Raw genomic sequence first — 24,365 nt, forward strand, 5'->3', positions numbered from 1 at the left:
ATAAAGAGGAAAATAAACGATTTTCTTTCCTCCATGAAAGCAGAAGTATCTAAAATCTACCTCGAAAACAATGAAATAAAATTTTCGAGTATTATACTTACTTCAATTAATTTCTTATTTTTAATTAGAATATACTTTCCTTAATTTTATTTTAATAAAATATTAAATAGAAAAAAAAATTGATTCAAGTATTAAAATGTATAAAAAGAAAGTTTAAAAGAATACGAAAAGACAGTGTCTATTAAAATTCAATTTACTTTCATACAATTTTAAGTCGTTAAAGCTGATACGTCATCAAAAACAATTATAACAAAAAAGTTTTGAAGAAAAAGTTTATACTTTCTCCGCTGCATTGAAAGGGTGCTTCTTTTTTTTTTTTTTCTTTTCTTTCTTTTTACGGCACAAAAGTTTTATAGTACGTTCTTGTATTATAACAAAGTTATGCTGGCAATAAAAAAAAAAAAAAGAAAAGAAAGAAAGAAAGGAAAAAAAATGTGCAGTTCTTTATTAATTTCCAGTTACGTCGAAAACGAAATTGTCTTTTATAAAAAAATGTAAGACGACGCGCGAATACCCTCTCAAAATTTATTTCGTAGGTGTAATTTCATTCGAATCGCTGCGAAAAGTGGAAAACAAAGGGAGATAGAAATCGGAAGAGACTTAAACCAGAAAAATTGATTGGATAACTTTAAGGAGCAGCGACCCGGGGACCACCGAGGTGGAACACTTTAATGGGAGGTTTCGTTTACGAGAGCTACGACCAGAAATGGCGTGCAGCTAACCAAATGACGAAGCGATTATTTCGCTGGATTTTATTTTTCAGCGTCTACGGAAAAAGCGCCGTTCGCACATTGCACTCGTAATCCTAATAGACAACTCTCTGCCCTATCTGTCCCCTTTTCTCATTCCTCGTACGACGCTACAATGATTTTTGAAAGAGATTTACAGCTCGTTGTCAGCCGGCTTAATCCACTGATAACTCCGACTGTCACATCTCTATACGAGAAAGTTTTACCGAGTATGTGAGCGGAGCTGTTTATATAACTTTTAACGACGGAACTAACGAGATAGAACGTTTAATGGATCATCCTTCAACCGTGTTAAAATGTTGATCGCAGGAAGTTCGTCGCAATTACGTAGCGTTTGCGTTAATTAAATTTTTATATTCCGAAAAGTCAAATATGTGTTGAGGATATCTAAAATGAGATTAAACTTTTTGCTAGAAAAATATAAAAAAAAAGAAAGAAAAAAATAGACACGAAGGATTCAGTTGGTGTAAATTAAACTTTCAAATCTAATATTAAAATGTTATGTAATAAAGTTTAAAAGTAAATGGCTTTCCGTTCTATTAATTGCGTGAAAAAATTAGCGACAGATTGTAATTAACTCCCGCTCGTTCGTTTTAATTTATTTAAAAACATTTATGTTCGTTGAGTCGAATAAATTAAATAATAAAACGCGTAAATTTGCTCAGTGGAACTTCAAATGAAACTAATTGTTCAAAGTAATTATTGATGATGTAATAAAGTGTCTGTAACAATTACAGGGAAAAGAAAATAATTAAATAAAAAGAATATCTTTAAGACTGTTATAGCTGTATCATCATCTCGATTGTGATAATCCGCGAAATTGTGGGAGCTGATTGTATCGAGTGCATTATATCGAGTTCATAAAAGTCATGAGAAAGCTCCGGCACGGTTCTTTGTGAGGAAATTGCTGCGCTCATTACCGCAAAACGGATAAGCGTTGGTTCGTTAAACGAAGCTGCAATATCGTAACGTGGTGACAATTCTTATTTACTCTCGTTTGACTTAATTAACGAGTAACGCGATAAAAAAGTTTCTACGACAATTAAATGTGCATTCCACAAAATGACATTTATGTGCTTGCGCTTCTTTCTTTTTTTTTTTTGTTCTTTTTTTTCATTACGCAGGCCATTTCGCGAAAGTTTTTACTTTGTTACGCTTTAGCGGACATGATAAAGAAAATTTCGAGTACATTTACTCCGCTAAATTATTCTAATGCCGTTCTAAAATAGCAATCTGTTATGCAATATTATGAGAGAGAACAGTAGCGAAGATGAAAAGAGTACGTCGTCAATTTACCGCAGCTTTCGCTGATACAGGACTTCCAAGTGCGCTTCATCTAGAAATATGAAATTGATATGTCAGAACCAGTCCTCCGTTCTCCAATCTCCGTTTTAGCACGCCCTCATGCCTCCATTGACATTTCTCTCGCTCGTCTTATACTACCATATTGTCATATTTATTTTTAAATGTCCCAATAAAAGGTTTTTGAAACCCATTCCTTGCCAACTGTTAGTAAAAATAGAATTTAAAAAAAAAAAAAAACCGATACGTTCTGGTAATATTAAATTACTGATTTTACTTTAATTGCAGCTTGCAAACAATTATCGAGATCGGTGCAAGGCATCTTCGGACCGTCTGACCCACTTTTAGGAGCGCATATACAAAGTATATGCGAGGCATTGGACGTCCCTCACCTCGAGGCGCGGGTCGATTTCGAGCCCACCTTCAAAGAGTTCAGCATTAACTTGTATCCCGCCCAAGATCATCTCAACAACGCATTCAAGGATCTCATTTCCTTTTTAAACTGGACTAGAGTGGCTATCATCTACGAGGAAGATTACGGTGAGTGGAGAACAATGACGTTACGTTCAAGAGACCCGTCGCGATAATCCTTTGAATCGACACGAGCACGCACAGCTCTCCATCGTATTTCGAACAATATTTAAAAAAAAAAAAATAAAAATACATCCCCGCATAAACGACGACGTTTTGTTTCTTTCAATTTTATTTTCAACGTCGGTATTAAACTTGCATATAATCGCGCGGCGACCTCGGACTGCCCGAGCATGCATAGAGATCAAACATCACGCATTTCTCCGAGGACAGTAACAGGAATGGAGAATGCGATGGACTGTGTATGCGCGAATACAACGCTAACGTGACACGCGAGCAGAAAGATTTCCCGACCGCACGGAACTCATTTTACCAAGCGTCATATAACAGCAACAATGTGGAAGCTACTCTACGGAGATATATATATACATATATATGTGCAAAAAAAGGCGATCTCGTTAGCACCGCCGACGCGTTCATTACGCAGGCTCTGTATTTTATTTTATTTCATTTTATTTTTGGCTTCTCCGCGGCGTCGGTGATGCGTCTCTATGCAAATAGAACGTCGGACTCAGACACCGGAAGTGGAAGTCCCGCCACCGTCCAAAATGTCGGCCTGTCACTCGCACGCGGAAGTAACGCACCCGTTTACATACGACGACGTAAATTCGCGACGACCGTTTTCACGAGATCGCTGCTCTCTGTCGCTCCCGCCAGCTTCCTCCCTTTTTTTTTATTTTTTTTTCCGCCGCCAACTTAATCCCTCGGAGCCTCCCCCCTCGCGCTGTGATTCCTCTTGGCGCCTATTTCCATTCCGCGACGGGCTGGCACCATCCGCACGGCGACTCATCGAAATTCCGACGCGGCGTTGACGTATAATATCTACGCCAAAGTCATCCACTATTTCCATTCTTTCCGGAATCGCATTAGTATATTTTAACTACCCCGTCCGTGCAGAGAAGATATACGAGTCCGTTCGCATCTCCTCCATCCATATCTGTCTATTCGAGAGTATTTGCATTTATTTGCTTCGAGAGAAAAGACCGCGGGGTAATCTCGATAGTACAGTAATAAAAATCAACGTTGAACAAAACATTAATATATATAAAAAATTTTGTTTACGATCCAGACTCGCGAGGAAACAACGGGAGAAGGGTGGAGAAGTGACTATTATATACTTCACGTTTAATATTCAAAGAGCTGACAAGAAATATCGCGAATCTACTTTATACATTTGCGAAGTCCTTTTCTCTATGGTTCTCATGAGAGAAGAAGTGAGGAGTTTCCGACCTTATCTTCCCTAAACTGCCGCTCCTGATTGGGCGATGTAACGTGGCATATAACAGAAGCACGAAGTAGAACGTTGCCGTTAGCGATAAAACGAGAGGAAACGGAAAGAGTGCGCTTTTTGCGCAAGCCCTCCCCGTCCCCCGCAATGTCTATAGCCCGCCATAAATCCACGGCGGGAAGGACGAGACAAGGAGTTTCAAAATTCCGCGTCGTAAAAGCGTACGTCTTCACTACGGCTCGCTGTAGCGAAGAGAAATGTAACATCTCCGCGGCCCGGTATCGACTAAATATTCATCAGCTGAGAAAATCCCCGTGTCTCACGAGTTCGTTGAAACATCAGCATGCAAAAGGTAGCCACTTTCCTAAACGCTGTTAAATGTTAAGCGGCTCGTTTGCCGTTCGTTGAAGCACGATGCCGATTTGCAATTTCAATTCGCGCGGCGGCAACTCGTAAATTTTTCGCACGATAACTGGGATTTAATAAGGTTAATTAGGGAGCCTCGAAACGTAATGAGAATCATCGCTAGAGATTTTGAATACGTCTCTCGGGCGCTTCGCAATTTTGGCAAAGCATCCCCCGCACCCACGCTCGTTGTCATTTAGTTATTCATAGCTGGAGAAACGCCTAGTTTCGCAGTTCGTTAAAACTTTACCGAGTGTGAAAAGTTTCGTTTTTCGGTGTAAAATAATAATGAATAGTTTAACGCGGCCGCGCTAGGGCTCGTGCCAAACGTGCGAGATCCCGAGGCACAAATACACGTATGAATTATCGCGATACGTGGAAAGTGTTGAAGTCACTTTTATAATAATTATAATTTAATCTCGCGTGGTTTTTGTATCATTTATAATCAACGTCGTGAAAACATCTTGTACACGGTTCGGGCGCGTAAACGCATGCACGAAGCTACGCTGTTAGTGAGTCTCGTACGGCTACATAAAACTAAAACGGCCAGCTGGGCCATACGAGTTACATTTTTCGGTAGATTGCAAAAAGAATCGGAAAGTCCACGCGAGACTCACGTGTGTTCCGGCACGATCAGCCGAATCTCTCGCAGATCACGCGTCTATCGGGTGGCAAATCCCAAACACATTTTTTTTGTAAATTCGAATAACGAACCCATTTTAATAATTTTTTAAATTTATTATGAGTTTTCGTTTGTTAACTTATTTTAACAATGATAGAAATAATAGGTTGTTGTTTTCAAACTTATTATATTAACGTTAACGAGAAATGAATGGAATAACGAAACAATAGTAAAAGTATTTGCGAAATGGTTCTTCGCGTAATTTAATATAAAATGGGATTACTAACTTTCCAGAATAAAGAAGCATTTTAATCATTTCTAAAATCGATATTTCTTTTTTTTTTTTATAAGCAATTTTAATAATTACAAAAAAAATTATGTTATTATTTATTACTCAATTATTATTTTTAAACTTGCTAGAACAAGATGTCCGCGAAATAATGCAAAACAATAGAAATAAACTTCCGTAAAACATTCCGCGTGAAATGTTCCGCGCGAAACGTGACAAATGAAATAACCAATTTTCGCGAATGGAGAAGAGCTCTCCATAATCTTCCTCTACTATATCATAATACGACCAACAGCTACGTTTTCGTGAAAATGTAATGCGGGTTATTGGAATATACGATCAGATACAACGTGAAAGTAACAAAGACTCGTATCTGATGAATTGTAAAACAGGATTTGTTTTTCGACACCGACGAACAATGTGGATAAGTTAATTTAATTTACAAGCAGTTTTGTAACTGAGCTGTCAAAAGCGCGATAGCGACCTTCTTCCAATCATTTTCACAGCAGTAACAGAATTCGGAAGGACGTAGCTAAAATAAGAAGACATCGCAACTTTCACAATTTACTTCCATCCGATTGTTCTTCGATTACTTCTTAAAGTTACGCTGCCGATTCGAGATTTCTGTCACGTGCACGGAATTCATTTACATAAGTATATGCAGTTACGTTCGCTACATTCATTCCTTCGCGTCAATTTCTCTGACGTTCAATTTTAATCACGGGTCCATCGATTTATATCTTTGTTCTAATTATAGAATAATTAAAAAGTAAAAGGTGTCATATTTGAATAATATTTTTAATAAAATATTTTGATAATAAACTTACAAAAAAAAAAAAAAAAAGAAAAAAAATTGACTCGTAAAATAAGCAACACATTAAACGCTTTTAATTTCAAGCGCCGAGTCTAGTCCTCGAATTTTACTGAGGGGGATACAAATCTGATAAAGTTGCAAGATTCTCGGTGCAATCCCACTTTTCCGTATTTCTGAAAGAGACTTCTTGAACATTCAGATAGGTGCCGCCAACTTTGAGCTTGCTAATTACTCTTCCGTAATGATCATGACGAATAGAGCGACGCGACGGCTAGAAGGGGATCGATAAACAGCCAAAGGACGGCGAAAGGAAAGCAGAAGGAGATAAATTTTCCGGCGCGTTAACGAGCATAGACTTGTAGGAAAGTTGGCGCAAAATGCAAAAAATAAAAAAAATGATAAACTTGACTTTCGGAACAAATCGAGTAATTACGGTCGTTTCCATACTTCTTCGCTCGTATACAAGATGTTTTTAGACTCGAGAACTTAATTTCAATGACAGTTTCTTTGATCAAGTATTGACGCTGAGCTTTCTGGTGTTGAACCAGAATCTTTTACAATTCTCTGGCATTAATATAACCTGCTTACTATAAGTGATTGAAAGTAAAATAAATTTTACAACGTTCTTTAAACACGGTAGTTGAAGAAGAAAAATGTTACTTTACGGTTTGTAAAGTTTATTAAATTGGATTTACGTAAGTAACTTCTGAACGAAAGAGCGCGGAAATATCGCTGGATAATAAAGGGTTAATGATGGTTGAGATTCTCGTGGAATGTTGAATAAAAGCTCTGCAAGCATTATGCCCAGGAGAAGTGTGAAAGGGAAAGTAGGAAAATAACGCGTAGCGGTCTAGTTTACAAAATTAACTTGGTAGATAGCAGTAGCTATACACAATGTTATATCTAGGAATTTACGACATCATTGCGCGATACAGAAAGAGAGAGAGAGAGAAAAGGCGGGAAGGAATTCAGGAAAAATGTATACTAGTCATGTTCCCTTGTCCTATCATTTAGAAGATAACGTTTATGCGCGAGAGATCTCTTGACCTCATTGATGGCACAGCGCTACGCACAAAGTAAAGGGAACAGAATAAAATTCTTATTTTTGCAAATCCTCGAAATAATACTGCAGAAAAAAAAAAAAAACTTTACACACTGTTAGGTATGATTATTCAAGTCTACCAATTATTTTAAATTATTCACTGAACGAGCGAACTAACGAGCATTCTGATAAATTCATGAAATGTACAATTTTGGTCGAGAATTTTTATAAACTTTAGTTAGAAATATTTAAGATTTTTTTTTCTCTTTCGAAAACTTTATTAAATTCAACAAGCGTTCAAGTTTTATTAAAAAATAAGGGTTGCGAATTTAAGTGAATACGCGCGCAGCCGCGATCATTTCTCGCCCGAGCCAAGTGATAATTAATTATTTAAAATTCATGTAATAAGTACATGGTACAAGTAATGGATGACAATGTCGAAATACCTTGCTGAAACGACATGACTTTGAATGCTTTATAAGGGAATAAATTTGAAAAAAAAAAACTCGGAAAAAAACCAAGCAAGCAATGATGAAGCTCGGCATCGCACCGAGGGCCAATTTGTCGTGAAAAAAAAAAATCTCTCTTGTGCTTTACAGGACTATTCAAACTACAGGATCTCGTGAAATCACCGCCATCAGTGAGAACTGAAATGTACATTCGTCAGGCAGGTCCTACATCCTACAGGCAGGTCTTGCGGGAGGTCAGACACAAAGAGATCTTCAAGTTGATTGTCGACACAGACCCGGCGCACATGCAGCAATTCTTTCGCGCGGTAAGTTCTTAACGATTTGGTATTTGACATCGTTTCACGTGCAATTGAACATCAATATTCTTTGTATACTAAGGAAAAAGAAATTCCTCTAATTGTACTTTTTTTTTTAATTAGTCTTTAATTACTTTAAAACGATGTTGAAAGTACTTATATTTTAAATGCAAACAGCACGCTCGCGTTTTTTCGTTTTTTTTTTAATTTAATTTTCCGCGTGTTAAACTTACTCGATTTTATATTTGCTACATGGCTCTGTCTATTTTCCTATTTTCTTCTAAAATCTAAACATCTACTTATCTCGTAAAGTTTGGACGAACATTTGCAATAAAATATATCGGAAGATATGTTTTCACGGAAACGTTTTATGTCAACAACTATTTAAATATTTTCTCGAACATCCTTGAAATCATTAAAATCGTAAAAATCACCGACGTAGGAAAAGCAGCTTATAGTGATCATGTAAGACGAGACACCGGTCGTATAGTCTAGAAAACATGTTGTTTACGGGATGTAAAACGGAAGCAAAGAGCAGGCAGAGATCTGTACACGCGCAGGACGCATCTCAGCTCGCAAATAACTTTCTAGAATCATGCAAAAGGACTCAGCTCGAAGATTAAAAGGACTTTTGCAATTAGGATTAATGGTGATTACGCGTTTCTTTTTCTTTTTTTTTTTTTTTCCTTTCAAAGCAACGCTTCTTACGTCCTCCTTTCTTTCAAATCAAACTTAAAAATATTGAAAGAATACCAACGCCTAGAAAATTTTGCGTATTTAATATTTTATAATATTAATATTGTATATTGTATAATTTATTTATTTATTTCCACGTGTTGTATTTGAAAAATTATTCTAACTTAAAGGATTATGTTTGTGGGATATTCGCGGTCAGTCGCGGCGCTAAAAGCTTCACAATAACCAACTATTTGTGAACAGATGACGCAAATCGGCGCCTCGTGAAATTATATTACATGAACTGTTAGTGGTAACAGTGAAAATAACTTGTGAAAATCGCGCACTATTTGCGCCCGCGCTCAAAATGATAAAAGCACTTGATGTTTTTCACAATTTACAACACTTTCAGAAACATTGCGGGCACGGCTGGCAAATAGAAAAATTTACATAATCGAGAGGGTGATCAACGTACCGGAAATACACGCCTCGATTGTTCACTACTGAAACTTGCATTATTGACTAGTTTTTGGTTATGTATAATATTGCTAAAAATCAAAGAATTTAATTCATTGTGACTAAGGGGATATATCAAATATCGTGAAAAAATTACAGCCTACCGTAACGAATTTATACAAAGAACACGGTATGATAACGCATAAATTATTCAGCGTTTAATTTACGATTTACCTGAATTGCGTAACATAAATACAAAATAAAATTACGATCGCGTCCGGTGAATTTTGCATAATAGATGTTTCGTAACAAAATTATATGAAAATTCTCGTTAAAATACTGTTGATATAAAAGGTACAAAATATTAAACTTAATTTCACTCTAATAAATTAACTAACCCGTAATTAGTAAAGAGTATAAAATATAATAAACGAGATAAATTTTTATACGTGTATTAAAAATTTCATACGATAAACAGATAGCTGTTATCACAATTGCCGATGAATATAAAGCAGTTCATAAATTAAAATGAATAAAACAATAGTGGAGAAGTAGTCGAGCGCAAAAAAAAAAAAAAAAAAAAAAAAACAGGAAGTGCGAGAGAAAAATCTCGTTCGCGGCTGCGAAGATTAAGACCGTAAACACATTGGAGGTAAGAGAGATTAGATTTCGTTCCTTTTTCACCTTGTCAGCGGGAAGCAATCTTGCTTCAGATGCGGTCGAAGCAAGTCCGTTATTTGCATGTTACGTCCCTTGAGAATTTCCAAGGATAACCCTCGACCGGTCGAGTAATCAAAAAACGTCCGTGCTTTCATGCAACGGTTCCCGTATATCCTTTTAACCTCACACGCTCTCTCGGCTACGTCCTTTTTACGAAGAGGGTTTTTCCAAGATCCGCGCAAGACCTCTTTTATCTGACTCGCTTCCATCTCCGCTCGATCGATCTATACGTATGGCCGTGGCCTTACCGCGGGGGAATGAAAAACGGCGAATTATATCGGACCACAAAGGGTGCAATATCAATATCCTTGGTAGTGGAATAACGATAGACGATATAATATTTGTCTTGCAAATGTTCATACTGCAATATACACGTATGCGGGATAACGTAGAGCCTGTATAAAGCACACGTGTGTGCAACCTATAACACCTAAAGCGGGAACGATTGTAAAACCCATGCTGTCAAAATATTGGCACATCGAATCAATATTCCAAGCAAAATTTAATGCAATAAACTCTTTACTGTAATATCGCGGTAAGATATACGTTCGTTGCTTTAGCGACTGCTGCGACTTAATTAATATACCGTTAATAAAACCAGCCGAATACAATTTTTTCTTTTTCAATTTCTTACAGATACTGCAACTGCAAATGAATGACTACAGATACCACTACATGTTCACAACCTTTGTAAGTACTCTTTATTATTCAGCTTTGATCAATGTACGAAAAAGAAACAAAGGTAGAAGAAAGTGTATGAAAGTTTAATTCAGATTAAGCTTCCGCGTGTAATAAGCGAAGTAAGGATTTTTCTGTTAAAAAATTCTATTAAATTATTTTATCTTTATCCCGCAAATGCTAGCACCGTCTACAAAGCGTCACAAGAATCCCCGCAAATTTCTAATTATAATAATACAATAGAAACAATGTAAAAATGCTAGAACTTGAATCACTACTTTTCCCCTCGATGTAATCTTCATTAATATTCTCTTATTAATATGATTACGACCAGATTTGCATTTCGCTCCGGAGCGCAATTCGATCTATGTTTAAATATTGAATTAATGTATTGTAATGGGTATAATTAATGAGCCTCGCGCGTCTATCAAATGTAACGAGAAGTTCGTTTAATTAACTACGTTAATATGATGAAAATTGTTAATAGCTCATTAATCATAAATGGATCGCAAAGACAAGTGCGAATGTGTGAATTCAATTTTATTCGATATTCGGGCAAGCAATATTCGCGCGGATGTCGTTTAAGAAATGGAAAGAAACGTCTCTGACGAGCCTCCCTCTGACGAGGCTCCTTTACTTTTCAGTGTACCATTCATCATCTTCATAACGCGTGCCTAGCGCTCGGCTCCTACCGCTCCCTGTTATCTCTTTGTACATTTAGCGCAGCTTATTATGCGTATTACCACGGTTCTAGAGCACATACGGCGATAGAAATTAGACCTCCACGAGTAAGCGGGGTGAGGCAAAGTATAATTGGGTTATTTCCCTAACCGTGGTCCATATACCGAAAGTTCATCACTCGTGTGTCACCAGGCGTTTCTATCCTTCTCTCTCTCTCTCTTCTCCGTCCCTTACACCCTTCTTTGATATATCATCATCCTCGCCTTTTGAGCTATACAACTCAAATTCCAATCCGTCGTCCCATTCGGCGGTAATTTCTATCTTAAATGGAGCTAACAGCGCGTATAAACCTTGCGGCTAACGTAGCCGAAGTTATGACGTGCAAACGCAACCCTACAGACCGCATCCAGAGGGATAGGATGAGGAAACTATACGCGTTCTTGCTTGATACATTTGCACTCGTGCATACATACGCGTGCTTTCCGTGCATGCATACATGCGTGGCACGTTCGCCGCAAATGACCCCCGAACTTTGCAGTTCGATAACGAGAGGAGTGTGCCCGTACATGTAAAAACCGAATTGCTTTCCGATAGGCAAATTCTTTTCGACAAACACGCTCGTCGTTGATACAATTTCTCGAATGTCATCGAACGTAACAGATTTCCATCAATTAGCTTACTATTGCAGGAATAGATAATACGTAGGACGGATGGATACGCGGCGAGTGCGCGGGTATCGTTTCGCCGTTAATACCACTGTAACATTCCGGCATTTAGATACTTTGAGCCGAGATCAATGTATATTAGCAGCTAGATAATTATGGCGCAGAAGCTCATATCGCGAACGCGTTTATCATTGATCAAATATCGATTGTACTATATTCCATTAAGCAATACAACATAGCTGTATATGCATTTGTGAAAAGGTACATACGCGTATGTACGTATACCTATGTATCTACCTACGGAACAATATGGCATGGCATCCAGAAACAGTCAAGTTATTTGCCGAGTTCATCTTGTAATCGATTATTGATTAGAGATTGCTCCAGACCAATAGAAATCTAACTAGTCTACAATGGGGATAATAATAATATATAGTTCCCTCGTATAATATTGTTATCGTACAATTAATTACTCTCGGAATCTTACTCGCGATAGTATTTCAATAGAAGTTTTGTGATTAATCTGGAACGGAATAATTGCGCGCCAGAGTGCAAACGCGAACGAATTAAAACGGATTCGTTACAATTATAGGCACTTTTCTTCCGACAGTAAACGCTCGCGAGAATACCGCGCTTCGATGGAATATATCGGGCTAAAAGATGAAGAAAAGGTGTGAGGGGAAATAAATGGTAACGAAAAGGATAGAAGAAGCCGCTTAAGAACGGAAATGGAATTTTATCTGCCGCGATCAACTTTGTTACAGCTGCACGGTTATCGGCGAAATAGTCTTGTGGAAAAGTCGCGTTATTTACTTTAATGATCTGCATCGCGAATAATGCATCGCCGTAAAATTATTAATCATATTCCCTCCCCAAGAGAGCCTTTCCAGCCAAGACTCTGGCCGAGATTGGTTACGTTGTAACGATTGCAATTACGACGATGACGGAAATCGTTGGAACTGCCTCATTTTTTTTTTTTTTTTTTTATTTTAGTCAGCTTATTCCTGTAATTACGCCGCAAGCTGCGAAAACTCTTACCCTAGTTACATTTTAAAAAATATTCTCTGAGACGCTCAAAATCTTTATCATTTCAAATTTAAACTGAATAAATCGATAATTTAATTTGACAGCAAAAACTAAGTCCTCGTTCTCGATAAAACAGAACATTTTATTTCAATAAATTTTTTTTGTAGAATATTTTTAACATAGCTTTTAATATTTAAGATCTAAATTTGTCTATCGATTCTATTTTTTGATATCTAAATAATAGAAATAATTAGTATTTAAATTAAATGTCCTATCGACGTTCTTAATTTTGTTTGGTTTTATTCGTATTGAAAACTTATTTTTAAAAATCAGCTAAAATTTAAAATTGCATACTTTAATTAGTTGAGAATGTAAAAGGTTTTTTTTTGGTATTTGTTTTTGCAGGATATAGAGACATTTGATCTGGAAGATTTCAAATATAATAGCGTGAATATGACAGCCTTCCGCTTGGTGGATCTCGAAGAACCTAAGGTTGCCGAAGTACTCAAGCAGATGGAACGTTTCCAACCGGCGATTGGACATGCCATTCTGAACAAAACTGGAGTTATTCAGGTTGGTGAAAATATCAAATTTAATTTACCAAAGAATTGCTTTTTAAAATGCTTATTTATCTTCATCGATGTACGTTGTAAAATTTATCACAAGTTTTAAAAATTTACTTCGAGTTTTATACAAATTATTTTGGATACCGAATTAAGATCTTCCACATCTGATTACGTTCCTATTACAATTGGCAAGCACGCGTCTCAAGTTGAAAAATTAATTACAAAACCGGTATCTAAATCATAGTACAATTTAGTTTCGAACAAATACAGATTAAAAGCAGGGGCGATTAAAAAGTCGAATGGACCAAACTCTGGTCAGCGGAGTCTGTCTAGTTTAAGCTTTGTCAGCCCTTCAGTAATTAAGTGAGTTTCGCCTCCGGCTAGTGCCGCAATGTCATTAATTCGAATCAATTGACCGTGCTAAGTATAGTTTTCCCTCAAGGACTTTGAAGATACTCGAGTCATTTGCTGAAATAGCCAAGTTCACTTCCTAGAATTTCTTCCCTGCATATACGTATATCGATGTAAAAAAAAAAAAAAAAGACCGATATATTTAAATTCATTCCTTCGTTAGTTCGGTCCCAGCGTTATCTCGAAATTTTATCAAAATTTTAACTCGATAGAATATTCAACAACGAAAGAAAAATATAATTTTACCAATCGTTAAATCGAAGACGTTTCGACCTAAATTTCAAGAAACGTGCACTCGACTTGAAAATTAGCGTTCCCTAACGCGACACGTTTGTATATCTGCGAAACTTTTATCCATGTTTAATTCTTTCCAAATTGAAATTAAATTCCTCGCGCGAGGACACGCAAAGCACGAATTCCCGTCAAAAGGAAACGTATGTTTCAGGCAGAACCAGCTTTGGTGTACGATAGCGTGCAGGTTTTCGCGCACGGTTTGGCAGCTCTGGACCGTAGTCACGATTTAAGACCAGCAAATCTGTCCTGCGAGAAAGAGGAACCGTGGGACGACGGTTTATCACTCTACAACTATATTAATGCCGTACGTACGTTCTGTGAATTTTCAAGCGAACCGTTAGACGAAAACGAGATAACTATCAAAATAGCAATAGCGTCCACGTTGAAAATGCGGCGTATCTTTTATCACAGTCACGCGGAGTTATAATTTTGAGACGGTGGAAGCTGTTAAAAAAAAAGGAAAAAAAAAAAAAGAGAAAAAAAAAACTTTACGTCACGTATACCGCGTCTTAACGACCGAGAGCCGTTCTTCAGCTGCAGAGATTGGTAGTCGTCCGGTGATAAGCCGCGAACGTATAGAAGGCAACGGAAGGAAAGCAACGTTGACACATGAATAATTGAACAACGTATTTAGCAAATAGCTACATCCCGGAAACCTCACCTCGGGGCTTTCTCCTCCTTTAGCCACCACGGTCGCGCTTTCCATGCACAGCGACCATCCCGAATGCACGACCGCGTCATACGAGAGACACGTACGTAAACTCGCGCGTACGTGCCATCCATGACTTAGAGTTCGCATGTGGAGGACTAAGTTTTATTACTCGAGTGTAACCAGCACGGGACTTCCCTATTACATGCGACAATGATGAATTAAATGGAGCACAAACTTTCAGATCTACATATTCTTATTAGACAAAAGCCAAAGTGCTTATATTGTTTTCTAAACCTTTATACGTAAACAATTAATCTGGATTAGTATCTTTGGTTAGTATTAAAAATTTGTCTCGATATTTTAACAATTCTGTGATTCATAAAACGAATTGGGGAATTATTAAAAAAAAAAATAATAATAAAAAAAAAGAAGTCTTTTATCACCTAGTCTGGCAGCTGGCGTGAGAATTTTTAGCAGTCATTCTACGACCAGAATTTTTTTTTCCCCCTTTTTTTTTTGTTCGAGCTGTCAGTAGTGGTATTACGGATCGTACGCCAATCGATAAATCTCTACCGCGATATCTCGTCAACGTCCAACATCAACGAGCCGGTTCACAAAATCAAAAATACGCCGAGCTCGCGAAACAAATGGTAAGCGCGCCGGAAGTAACCGGCACGACGGTGCCGCATGTATTTTCGGTACTCGACGTTGCTCTCGGTCGACGAATACGCACGTTAATTACACTATGCATGCGCCGATGCATCACGCGTGTAACACTATTACACGCGCGTACACTTTGCACAACAGAATACGCAGATCAGGATATTTTGCGGAAGCACAGTCGCGGTGAACGAATATAGCTTTAAAAAAAGAAAGATGGTAAAAAAATTCAATAGAATTGTTTATGAAAAATTAATGCGGGATATCCGGATTCTGTTCATTGTTAAATATACTTTTTATTACGTATAATGGAAGTTTGGTACAGTTAACTTTTTATTTTTGTAAAAATATACATGGTATAACCATGCTTTAGTTTCAAATGACAAGCGAAAGTTGCAGCGTAAAGTTTTTTAAGATTTTATTATGTTCTACACGTGTGATCGGTTGACTTCAAGTACCTGCGCTACAATTTTTAATCTCGTTGGGCGAGACACGAGGTATGATTCCGCAAGATACTCTTTCTTTATTCTTTTTTTTTTTTTTCTTTTCTGTTATTTGCACAGCGTTCCGCTCAAGTTATAATAACGTCATCAACTAATAAAGAAATATTCGTGGTTCCAAATAGAAGAAAGAGAAAAAGGAAGAAAACTTTGCCGTGGAAATTATGGAAGTTCCCGATAAGTTTTGCTTGCTCTATTCCTTTCACGTAACATCCACTCATTCGTAAATATCAACGCTCTTCTCGTCTCGCGGTACTTTTCGAAACGTCACTGCACCGTTATCGACGTTCCTTTCATGTTAAATCCGAAATAAATAGCGTGTCGCGAAGAGATAGTATGCCGCGCGGCGGGTGCACTATCGCGGTTGTGCTCCGCGAATGCATTTAAATCCTGCACGACGGGAAACTGGCAGCATCCGACGTGACCATATCCTATTAACGGGAATAATCGTGCCCACTGTTTCTATCGTTCCGCGAATAACTATAATAAATAAATGAACAACCCTGAATTTATTAATTAACGCTCATATATGTAACACATATACTTTAACTCGTTTTAAAAGACTTAGTAACGCGAATATTACTTTGAATATTTTTTGAAATATTATCTTGTACGTATTAGATACGAAATTGTAACCAATGGATATTTTTCACGATATTTTTCGACTAGCTAGACTTGTTCGAGCAATTAAACCGAAGAACAAAATGTAATTTATTGAATCAATATATATACTTGTCAATTGTATTTAAAAAAACAAAAAGCGGTTTTTTTTACAACGTTAATAAAATCGCGAATAAAAAAAAAATAATATATAATATCACAGATGTTTATATTCATGTAAAAATTCCATGTTAACTATTTTTCTTTAAATTTTGATTGTAATTTAAACTTCTTTGTACTTGTAAGTATTGTATAGAGAAAAGCAAATGTTATCTTTTCGTTACGGAGGAAAAGTAGTTCTCTATTCGCACTCGTTTTCTTGTGATCGCATCTACACACATGGCGACGCTACTAGTAGAGAGAGAACACGTGTACGTACGTATATAAATTTTCAACTAAAAAAAACTTTACCAGTAAACGTTAATGTATTGGGAAACAAAAATTTATATATAAAAAATTTAAAAAAAAAAAGAAAGAGTATTGAACGTTACGTAAGTAAAATTTATCTAAAGATCGTATACATATATGGACCTCTATTAGAGAAAAGTCAATTTTTGGGCTGCAGTTTTAGTTGTCTACTTTTGAATGTATATGTTCACGGCAGCAATTAGTGCGGAATTGCGCTAACCTTTATGAATGTGTCGAAAATTAGAGAAAACTGAAAAGAAGGCCGACTAAAGAGCGCGACAATTGACTGACTTACGCAACCGAACGAATCAGACGATAATTCGCGCAAGTTAGAAAAAATCGAGCCCGTCGAAAATAAATCCGGATTGAATTTTGTGCTCCTAAAACCATCGGTAAGTAATTTTTTAATACGATTCGAACATCGGACTCCGAACTTACAATATTATATGTATTAAAAAATAATCCATTAGCAGTCAAATAAAAAATTAATATTTAAAACATTTTATTCATGTACGAGATAAATGATTATAATTAATATTCCATTTTCTGAAGCATATTTTTCGGATGTAATATTGTAATATTGTTTGATACATGATGTATGCAATTTTATTGCGCACATGCGGTTCATTGGATTGATTTTATCACGTATGGTATTGTATAGCATGCGCCTCTCTATCGAAGATAATGGCTTCGCTTTTATTTTATAGATAATTCAAACATTTGTTGTTGATAATACAGACATATATGCATTTACCGAGGCTGTTTCCGAACACTCCCTTGCTGACGTTATTGGCTGATGTATAAATAAATATATTAAAAAAATGCATCCTTAAACATTAAAAAAAAAAAAAAATAATTTAAGCTGATTAACCTTCTTGAAATATCAATTTAAAAAAATACAATTATAATGAAACCAAAACTGCTCGTTACAAAAATTTTAAGCGACACGCATTAACTCGAAACGCGAGATGCAAAAATAGACGAGAGGGAAAAAAAAGGAAATCTTCCTGTAAAATTTGCAACTAGTTTTTTCAGGTTATTTTCTGAATACTAAAGATCAGCGGTTTATAAAACATGCAAAGCAATCTGCTTCTTGTGAAAAGGTACGATGCCTTAACCTGGAAACCTACGAAACCGTAGGCGGATATTCTAAAACGAAAGGTGACACGAATGATGTTTTACAGCACACACGGCGCTCGATCATAAAGAATTCATTTACTATTTCAGAAAATAAATCCAACCGATTTGAACTGAATTTTCTTAATGTAGATAAAGTATTATTTTTTTTTTGTACGCAATAAACTCACCTTCATTTCGCACAGCTATCGCTTCTGATTAAATTCCAATTACAAGTGAAATAATACACGAGACGCATTTAAAAAGTGTATACTGATAAATGGCGAAGTACTTGTATTTATTGCGATGCGAGAGTCGTGCGAAAACAGTGAACTCGGAAGGGATATTTACGTTCAATACGAAGTTTAACTCAGCCCCCGATAAAAACGAAAGGACGGAGGGATAAAGGGAGGGAAGTATGCGGAAGTTCAAGGGAGCGTTGCATTCGGAATTAACGGTTGTTTCCACAAAGATTCGTAACATTATTTGTTAAGCCGGAACTTTTCTAGACACGAGTCGGGAATTGATATATGCCAGTTGTTTATAAGTTTGCAAACGTTCCACTTTTCTTATTCCTTCGTACGTGAAGTGCAATTCAACGTTTTACGTTATTATTAGTTAGATTGCTAATAGTAATTAATAAAGCTTACGTAGGGGTAAGAAGATTTAATTCCGTATTTTTATATCGAACTAATAAAACTGATTGATCGTAAGTGAACGTAAAAGAGTTGTAAAATTGGCTGTATAAAATTTGGGTAAGCTACTTTGGTAAACACTTCAACTTCCTCACCAATATTTCTTTGTACGTGATCAAAGATGAGTTCTCGGGTTATTTTCCACGTTATTGCTCGAAAATACGGTGCGAAGTTCGTTTTCATGCAGTCAGCAGATTCGCTTCTTGCAGACCTCTCAATGTCTCTTGTACAAACTCTTTGCCGAGAAATTAAGCCATTAAAAATTACTTCACTAGTGCGTTTATTATCTAACAATTTTATCAAGTTATATATATATTTTTTAAATATAATTCAAATTTATAAAATATATTATTTTTAATAGACAATAATATTTAAATTATTCTAAATTAATTACGCGCACACGAGACATTCGACTATTTTAATTTACGAGAAGTTAAAATTAAAATAGGCAAGGTTGAACAGGTAACGAAAGGCAGAGAAAGGTCCGCAAAATTCATTCACTTATGCTGGTAAATATTTTTTACCCGTGAAACTTTTAGCTTTATATTTCACGGCAAGAGAAAGAATAGAGAACAAAGTAATGTAGGATGGAGGGCGCTTTTGAACAGGCTAAAAAGTGTCCACTTATCGTTGACGGCAAGACAACTGAGCTCGAATCTCGGGAGGATGCAAAGTAGATTTGCATAACTACACCCAACCGTGATTTATGACGACAGTCCGGACATCTAGCCGGAAGAACGAAAGTTTCTCGCACGGGCGCTTGGATATCACTGACGGGGGGGAGGGAGAAAGGGGGAGAGAGGCTTTACGCCTATTTCGCGAAACGATATCAAAAGCTGGAGGAAGGCCGCGCGCGACATTGCACATCCTACAGGTCGATCCACAAGTTTCGCGATGGGAAGTTATGTTCACCGAGTTAGGATATAACGCTCAAGTTTTCCATAAGACAGCATGCCCTCGCCAAAACACGAACCGGGAATTATCCGGAGCTCATCGTTCTCGAAGAGATTCTCTCTCTAATTCGGTTACTCGTGGAGTTCAGGGATGTTCCAAGACAAATGAGCGAAGAGAATGCAAGGTCGTGCTAAGTGGATTCGGGTGAATTTCGATATTATCTTAACGCGACTAAGATACACGCATGTCATTTCTGCTTCATTGATCAACGAGTGTACAATGTACAAAGAAATATAATGCTAGATGAGCGTTGTTGCGCTATCGCGTATTGAACGATTTATTTTCATACTGTACGACAAAATTTTCTACGACACTTTCAAGGGTTTTAACAAGATAAAAATACCAATCTCGTATATTTCACATTTTTATCTCAATTACTTTAACAGTCTGCCGAAAACGCTCTCTTTTTAAGACAGACATTAGAGTGCTTTCCTTTTAAAATAACGCGACGAAGGTCGGTCGATAGCAGCCGCTTTTTTTTTTTTTCCTTCTTTTCTTTTCCCGTGGCTAATAATCAAGTGACGTTAGAAAGAACGGAAATTAGCAATTCAACTGTAATTTCGTGAGATTTTTGCGCGTTTCGCCGAGACAGAGTTCGCGTACTTCTTTCTGTCTTGTCGAGTACATTTACACCGTCGGCAAAATGGGTACTTATCCAAGTTACAAGGCGGCGGTGGCAAAACTGCGACGAGGAAAAGGGGAGGCAAAGTAGGTAGATAGCCCGAGAGTTTTCGCGAGCGAAGGGGAAGAAAAGGCTGAATCAAAGGCGGGATGAGAAAGAAGGAACTTGTTGTGACTTCCATAAAAATCCGGAAGCGGTTTTCGAAGAGTCCTAAGAAAAATTTGTCCGCGAACTTTACACGATATTCCGTTGCGCTTGAAAGCCCTTCCCTTCCTACTTTTTTTCTCAAGGCACTGTCCACTTCGATCAAATCTATCTCCGTTCTGTCGCACAGCAACAAATTAATTTTCATGCCGTTGGTCGAAACAATTAATGTTTAAATATGCACGATCTTCGCGAGCGGAAAGTATCGACGTTTATTTCCTCACATAAATGTGGCTTTAAAGATTTCGTAACGCGTACGCGAAAAAATATTACCTCTTTGTCATTAAAAAAAATGGGTAAATAATTATCTTTCCGATATTTCATGTGAAAAGTTTTTAACTCGTAATGCAGTTTATGTAGTTGATTATTTACATTAATCTATTTTTTATCATCTCCTCTATAAATAACTCGGATTTTATTTTTTTTTTTTTTAATTTTTTTTTCTTTTTCGCATGCGGCAGTGATTTATATTGCCGTACAACGAGATGTCTTCCTGCGACTTTTATTTTTAAACCCATGTTTCATATGAGACTCGTAAAACGAACGGAATATTTTATAGTTGAAATAGAAACTTAAAACAGACACGCGGGACGTTATGATTATTAAATATATTCCTTTTGTTCAGCGTATATACGAAATGTGTCGCCAATAGTATAGGCCACAGCTGCGACTGAGATTTATAGCATGCAAATATAACTTATGGGTTGCGCTACCATCCAAATTTGTTATGCTACAATTGAAACGCGACTGTGATTGAAATAGGGCTTTGCAAGCTCGTTTTATATATGTACTATTGAATGCACTCAAACCCACGTGTATCGATAACCTGGATAAACTTGATAACTTAATAAATTAAGCAACTATTCAGATATCGTGAAAGGGCCATTCAAAGCAACCACTTACGGCGTTCAATTTAATCGAAATCAATCGAATTGAATCTCTTGCTCATTACGTTGTACAGCTCATTAATGTAAGTAAATAACTCGTTTTAATGTAAATATAAAATTTGCCTATATTTAATTTATGTCAACCAGTTACACAAATATCATGAAAACACCGAAAGAAATTGCTCGAGAAAACATTTATTTAGCTAATCTGATTTTGCAGCTAGTGATTAGATCGCGCAGATTAAATATATTTCTTAACTAATGACTGGCTTGGTACTTGCCATAAATTATAAGAAAGTATTTATTAATTAGTGACTAGGTATCTTCAAAAATTAAGTTGTCATTTAAAAAAGAAAAAACAAAATCTGCCTAGTATCGGTCGTCTAGTCACTGTTCATCGCGGACCATGTATCTAAACGTTTTACTTGTTTACTATTGTGTGCTGACTTTACGCAACGCTCGCTCGACTGCCGAATTCGTCGAGCAAACCGGTTCTCGCCGCTCGCCGTCCGCGCGTCCTCCACCCTGCGAACTTGGAGCACGAGGACTGCCGGCCAGATGTCAACACACGCACGTACACTCACACTACCGCGGCGTCGGCGGGCCCGGCGACAAACAGTCTGGGCAGCCGAGCGCGCGTTAAATAGGTCAAGACGCGTAGTAAATATAGTACGCGGCGAAAAACGTTTAGATATTTAGCTTTATTAGCTCGTTATTTACCTAGTAATAATTATTTAGTACAGTTTCGCTAGACAGCCACGAGATGAACCACGAATTGACTAATTATTACGTAACGGTGGGAATCGATTTCCACTCGAATGTTTGCAAAAAAAAAAAAAAATATATATACGTATATGTATATCAAAGCCAGTCATATTATTCAAAGCAGATATTAAAAAGACAACGAAAAATGATACATTTAATAAAATACTGTATGTTATTGAGAATTATTGAAAATTTTGCCAGTAGAATAATACAAAGAACTTGAGAAATAAAAAAATCTAAAACTTTTATCTAAAATTTATTTTACTTTAATGGGGATAAGAGCGGTAGAGTTTAAAAAAGAGCACACTCTGGATGAATATTCCATCAACCTCGTTCACGGGCATAAACTAAAAAGAAAGAGATGTAAATCAAATAAACTACGCGCAAACCGCCAGTAGACCGCAAACGGTAATTAATGCGAAAAATTTCGGCCGGCTGTATGCATCCGGAAATGTGGGCCGTCGGCAATGAATCGTGTATACGTGTGTGGCGTGTGTATGCGAGGATACTGGACACGGAGGAAAAATAAATTTAACGAAAATCAGACGTACGTATGATTTAACGAACGTGAATTCCGAGGTCAACGCTATTAAACAATTACAAATAACTAGTTGCATGTAAAACTTTTATTACTTTTCGATTATCGCGGTTTATCTACCAATAAGAGAGCGCGAGTGACAATATCCAGTTACAAAGTATTAGATACGACTTGGAGATATCGTTATCTCACCGTGAGGGACCACTATTTACATAAAAAAGCAATTTTTCTGACGTCCCACCTGTATTTAAATAGCGAGATATACAGCTTCGAAGAATTATACGGTAGTACCACGTACCTACATTTTCATGAAAATAAAAAGTTAACTGTTTGTAAAATCGAGAAACTAGCGAGAAAACCGATCAACGTCGCGAAAAAGCGACAACAATTAACAGCTGATTCACCCGTCACACTAATTCTTTTTTTATTGAGAAGAAGAAGAAGAAGAAAAGATACTAAGAATATTTTACATAATATGTAAAATAAAAAATGTTTTAATTTATTTATTCAATTTGGATTTATTGTTAGACTTATGCGAGTGTTTCTGTTGCAGGCAGGCTTACATGGATTAACCGGGCATATTGAATTCAACGAAGGAAAGAGAAATAATTTTAAGCTGGATCTCTTAAAACTAAAAAAAGAAGAGCTCGTTAAAGTCGGCGAATGGAAATCCGGGTCCGGAATTAATGTTACAGACCTAGACGCCTTTTACGAGACCACGATGACCAACATTACGCTCGTAGTAATGACGAGAGAGGTAATGATACCTTATATCCAATTTATATGTGTTCGTAACCGGCACAGCGTTACAATTAATTATTAAACTGCACACGAGTAAAATCATATGATAATACGTACATGAAAGGTGCTCTGCATAGGATCGAATAAATTTATTATTATATCGCGCGGAGATAAAGTCTTTACTTAAAAAAATTTAAACTTTATAAATTTATGTAAGAAGTAATATCTGACGAAATGCGAGCAGCATAAATGTTGGAAATTTTAAAATAATCGATATTATTTTACGATCTTTGAAAAAATAAAAAATTTTTTTTTAAGTGGCTCGCAGGATTTTTAAGAAAAGTAACAAAATAAACAGTAAAATAGCGTGCGGTGTCGAGGAAAATCTTAGTCGGCTGAAGGAACGTTTTATCTCGGTGTTATTTTATATTCTCAGAAAAATGAAAAATTCATGACGGCAAAAGAAAAATGTTTGAAGGACAAGCGATCAAAGTGTTATATGTATATTCGTGTTCAATGGCTGCTTTTTCCCACCCTTTTCCTTTGATACAGCTATCTCACGTGAAAATAAGAACTTTTAAGGATTTGCTTCTGCCCTATCCCTGTCGATAAGCGCAATTCTACGATCTATCAGTAGGATCCAATTTTCTACAGGAAAGACCCTACGTCATGGTAAAAGAAGACAAGAATTTGACTGGTAACGCGAGATTCGAAGGCTTCTGCATCGATTTGCTCAAGTGGATCGCAGGCCAAGTCGGTTTCCAATATGCAATCAAATTGGTGCCCGATCATATGTACGGGGTGTATGATCCCGAGACAAAAGAATGGAATGGAATCGTGCGCGAGCTCATGGACAAGGTAAGGCATAAATGTATAAAATTAATTTTCTCACGCGGCGTTAATTATTAATTATATAAAATTAC

At 36.8% G+C, this 24,365-nt stretch overlaps 1 protein-coding gene across 3 annotated transcripts in view; it reads left to right on the plus strand.

Moving 5' to 3' along the window:
* LOC139108267 (glutamate receptor ionotropic, kainate 2) overlaps window positions 1-24,365 on the plus strand; it is a 112,163-nt gene that overhangs the window by 68,863 nt on the left and 18,935 nt on the right. For all 3 annotated transcript variants that reach the window (XM_070666400.1, XM_070666401.1, XM_070666402.1), the window contains exons 4-10: window positions 2,400-2,651; window positions 7,702-7,877; window positions 10,356-10,409; window positions 13,175-13,342; window positions 14,192-14,344; window positions 23,255-23,458; window positions 24,097-24,300. In XM_070666400.1, coding sequence (XP_070522501.1) covers window positions 2,400-2,651; window positions 7,702-7,877; window positions 10,356-10,409; window positions 13,175-13,342; window positions 14,192-14,344; window positions 23,255-23,458; window positions 24,097-24,300 — 1,211 coding nt within the window. The remainder of the gene's footprint in view (window positions 1-2,399; window positions 2,652-7,701; window positions 7,878-10,355; window positions 10,410-13,174; window positions 13,343-14,191; window positions 14,345-23,254; window positions 23,459-24,096; window positions 24,301-24,365) is intronic.

Source organism: Cardiocondyla obscurior, linkage group LG14 (genome assembly GCF_019399895.1).
Source record: "Cardiocondyla obscurior isolate alpha-2009 linkage group LG14, Cobs3.1, whole genome shotgun sequence".
NCBI lineage: Eukaryota > Metazoa > Arthropoda > Insecta > Hymenoptera > Formicidae > Cardiocondyla > Cardiocondyla obscurior.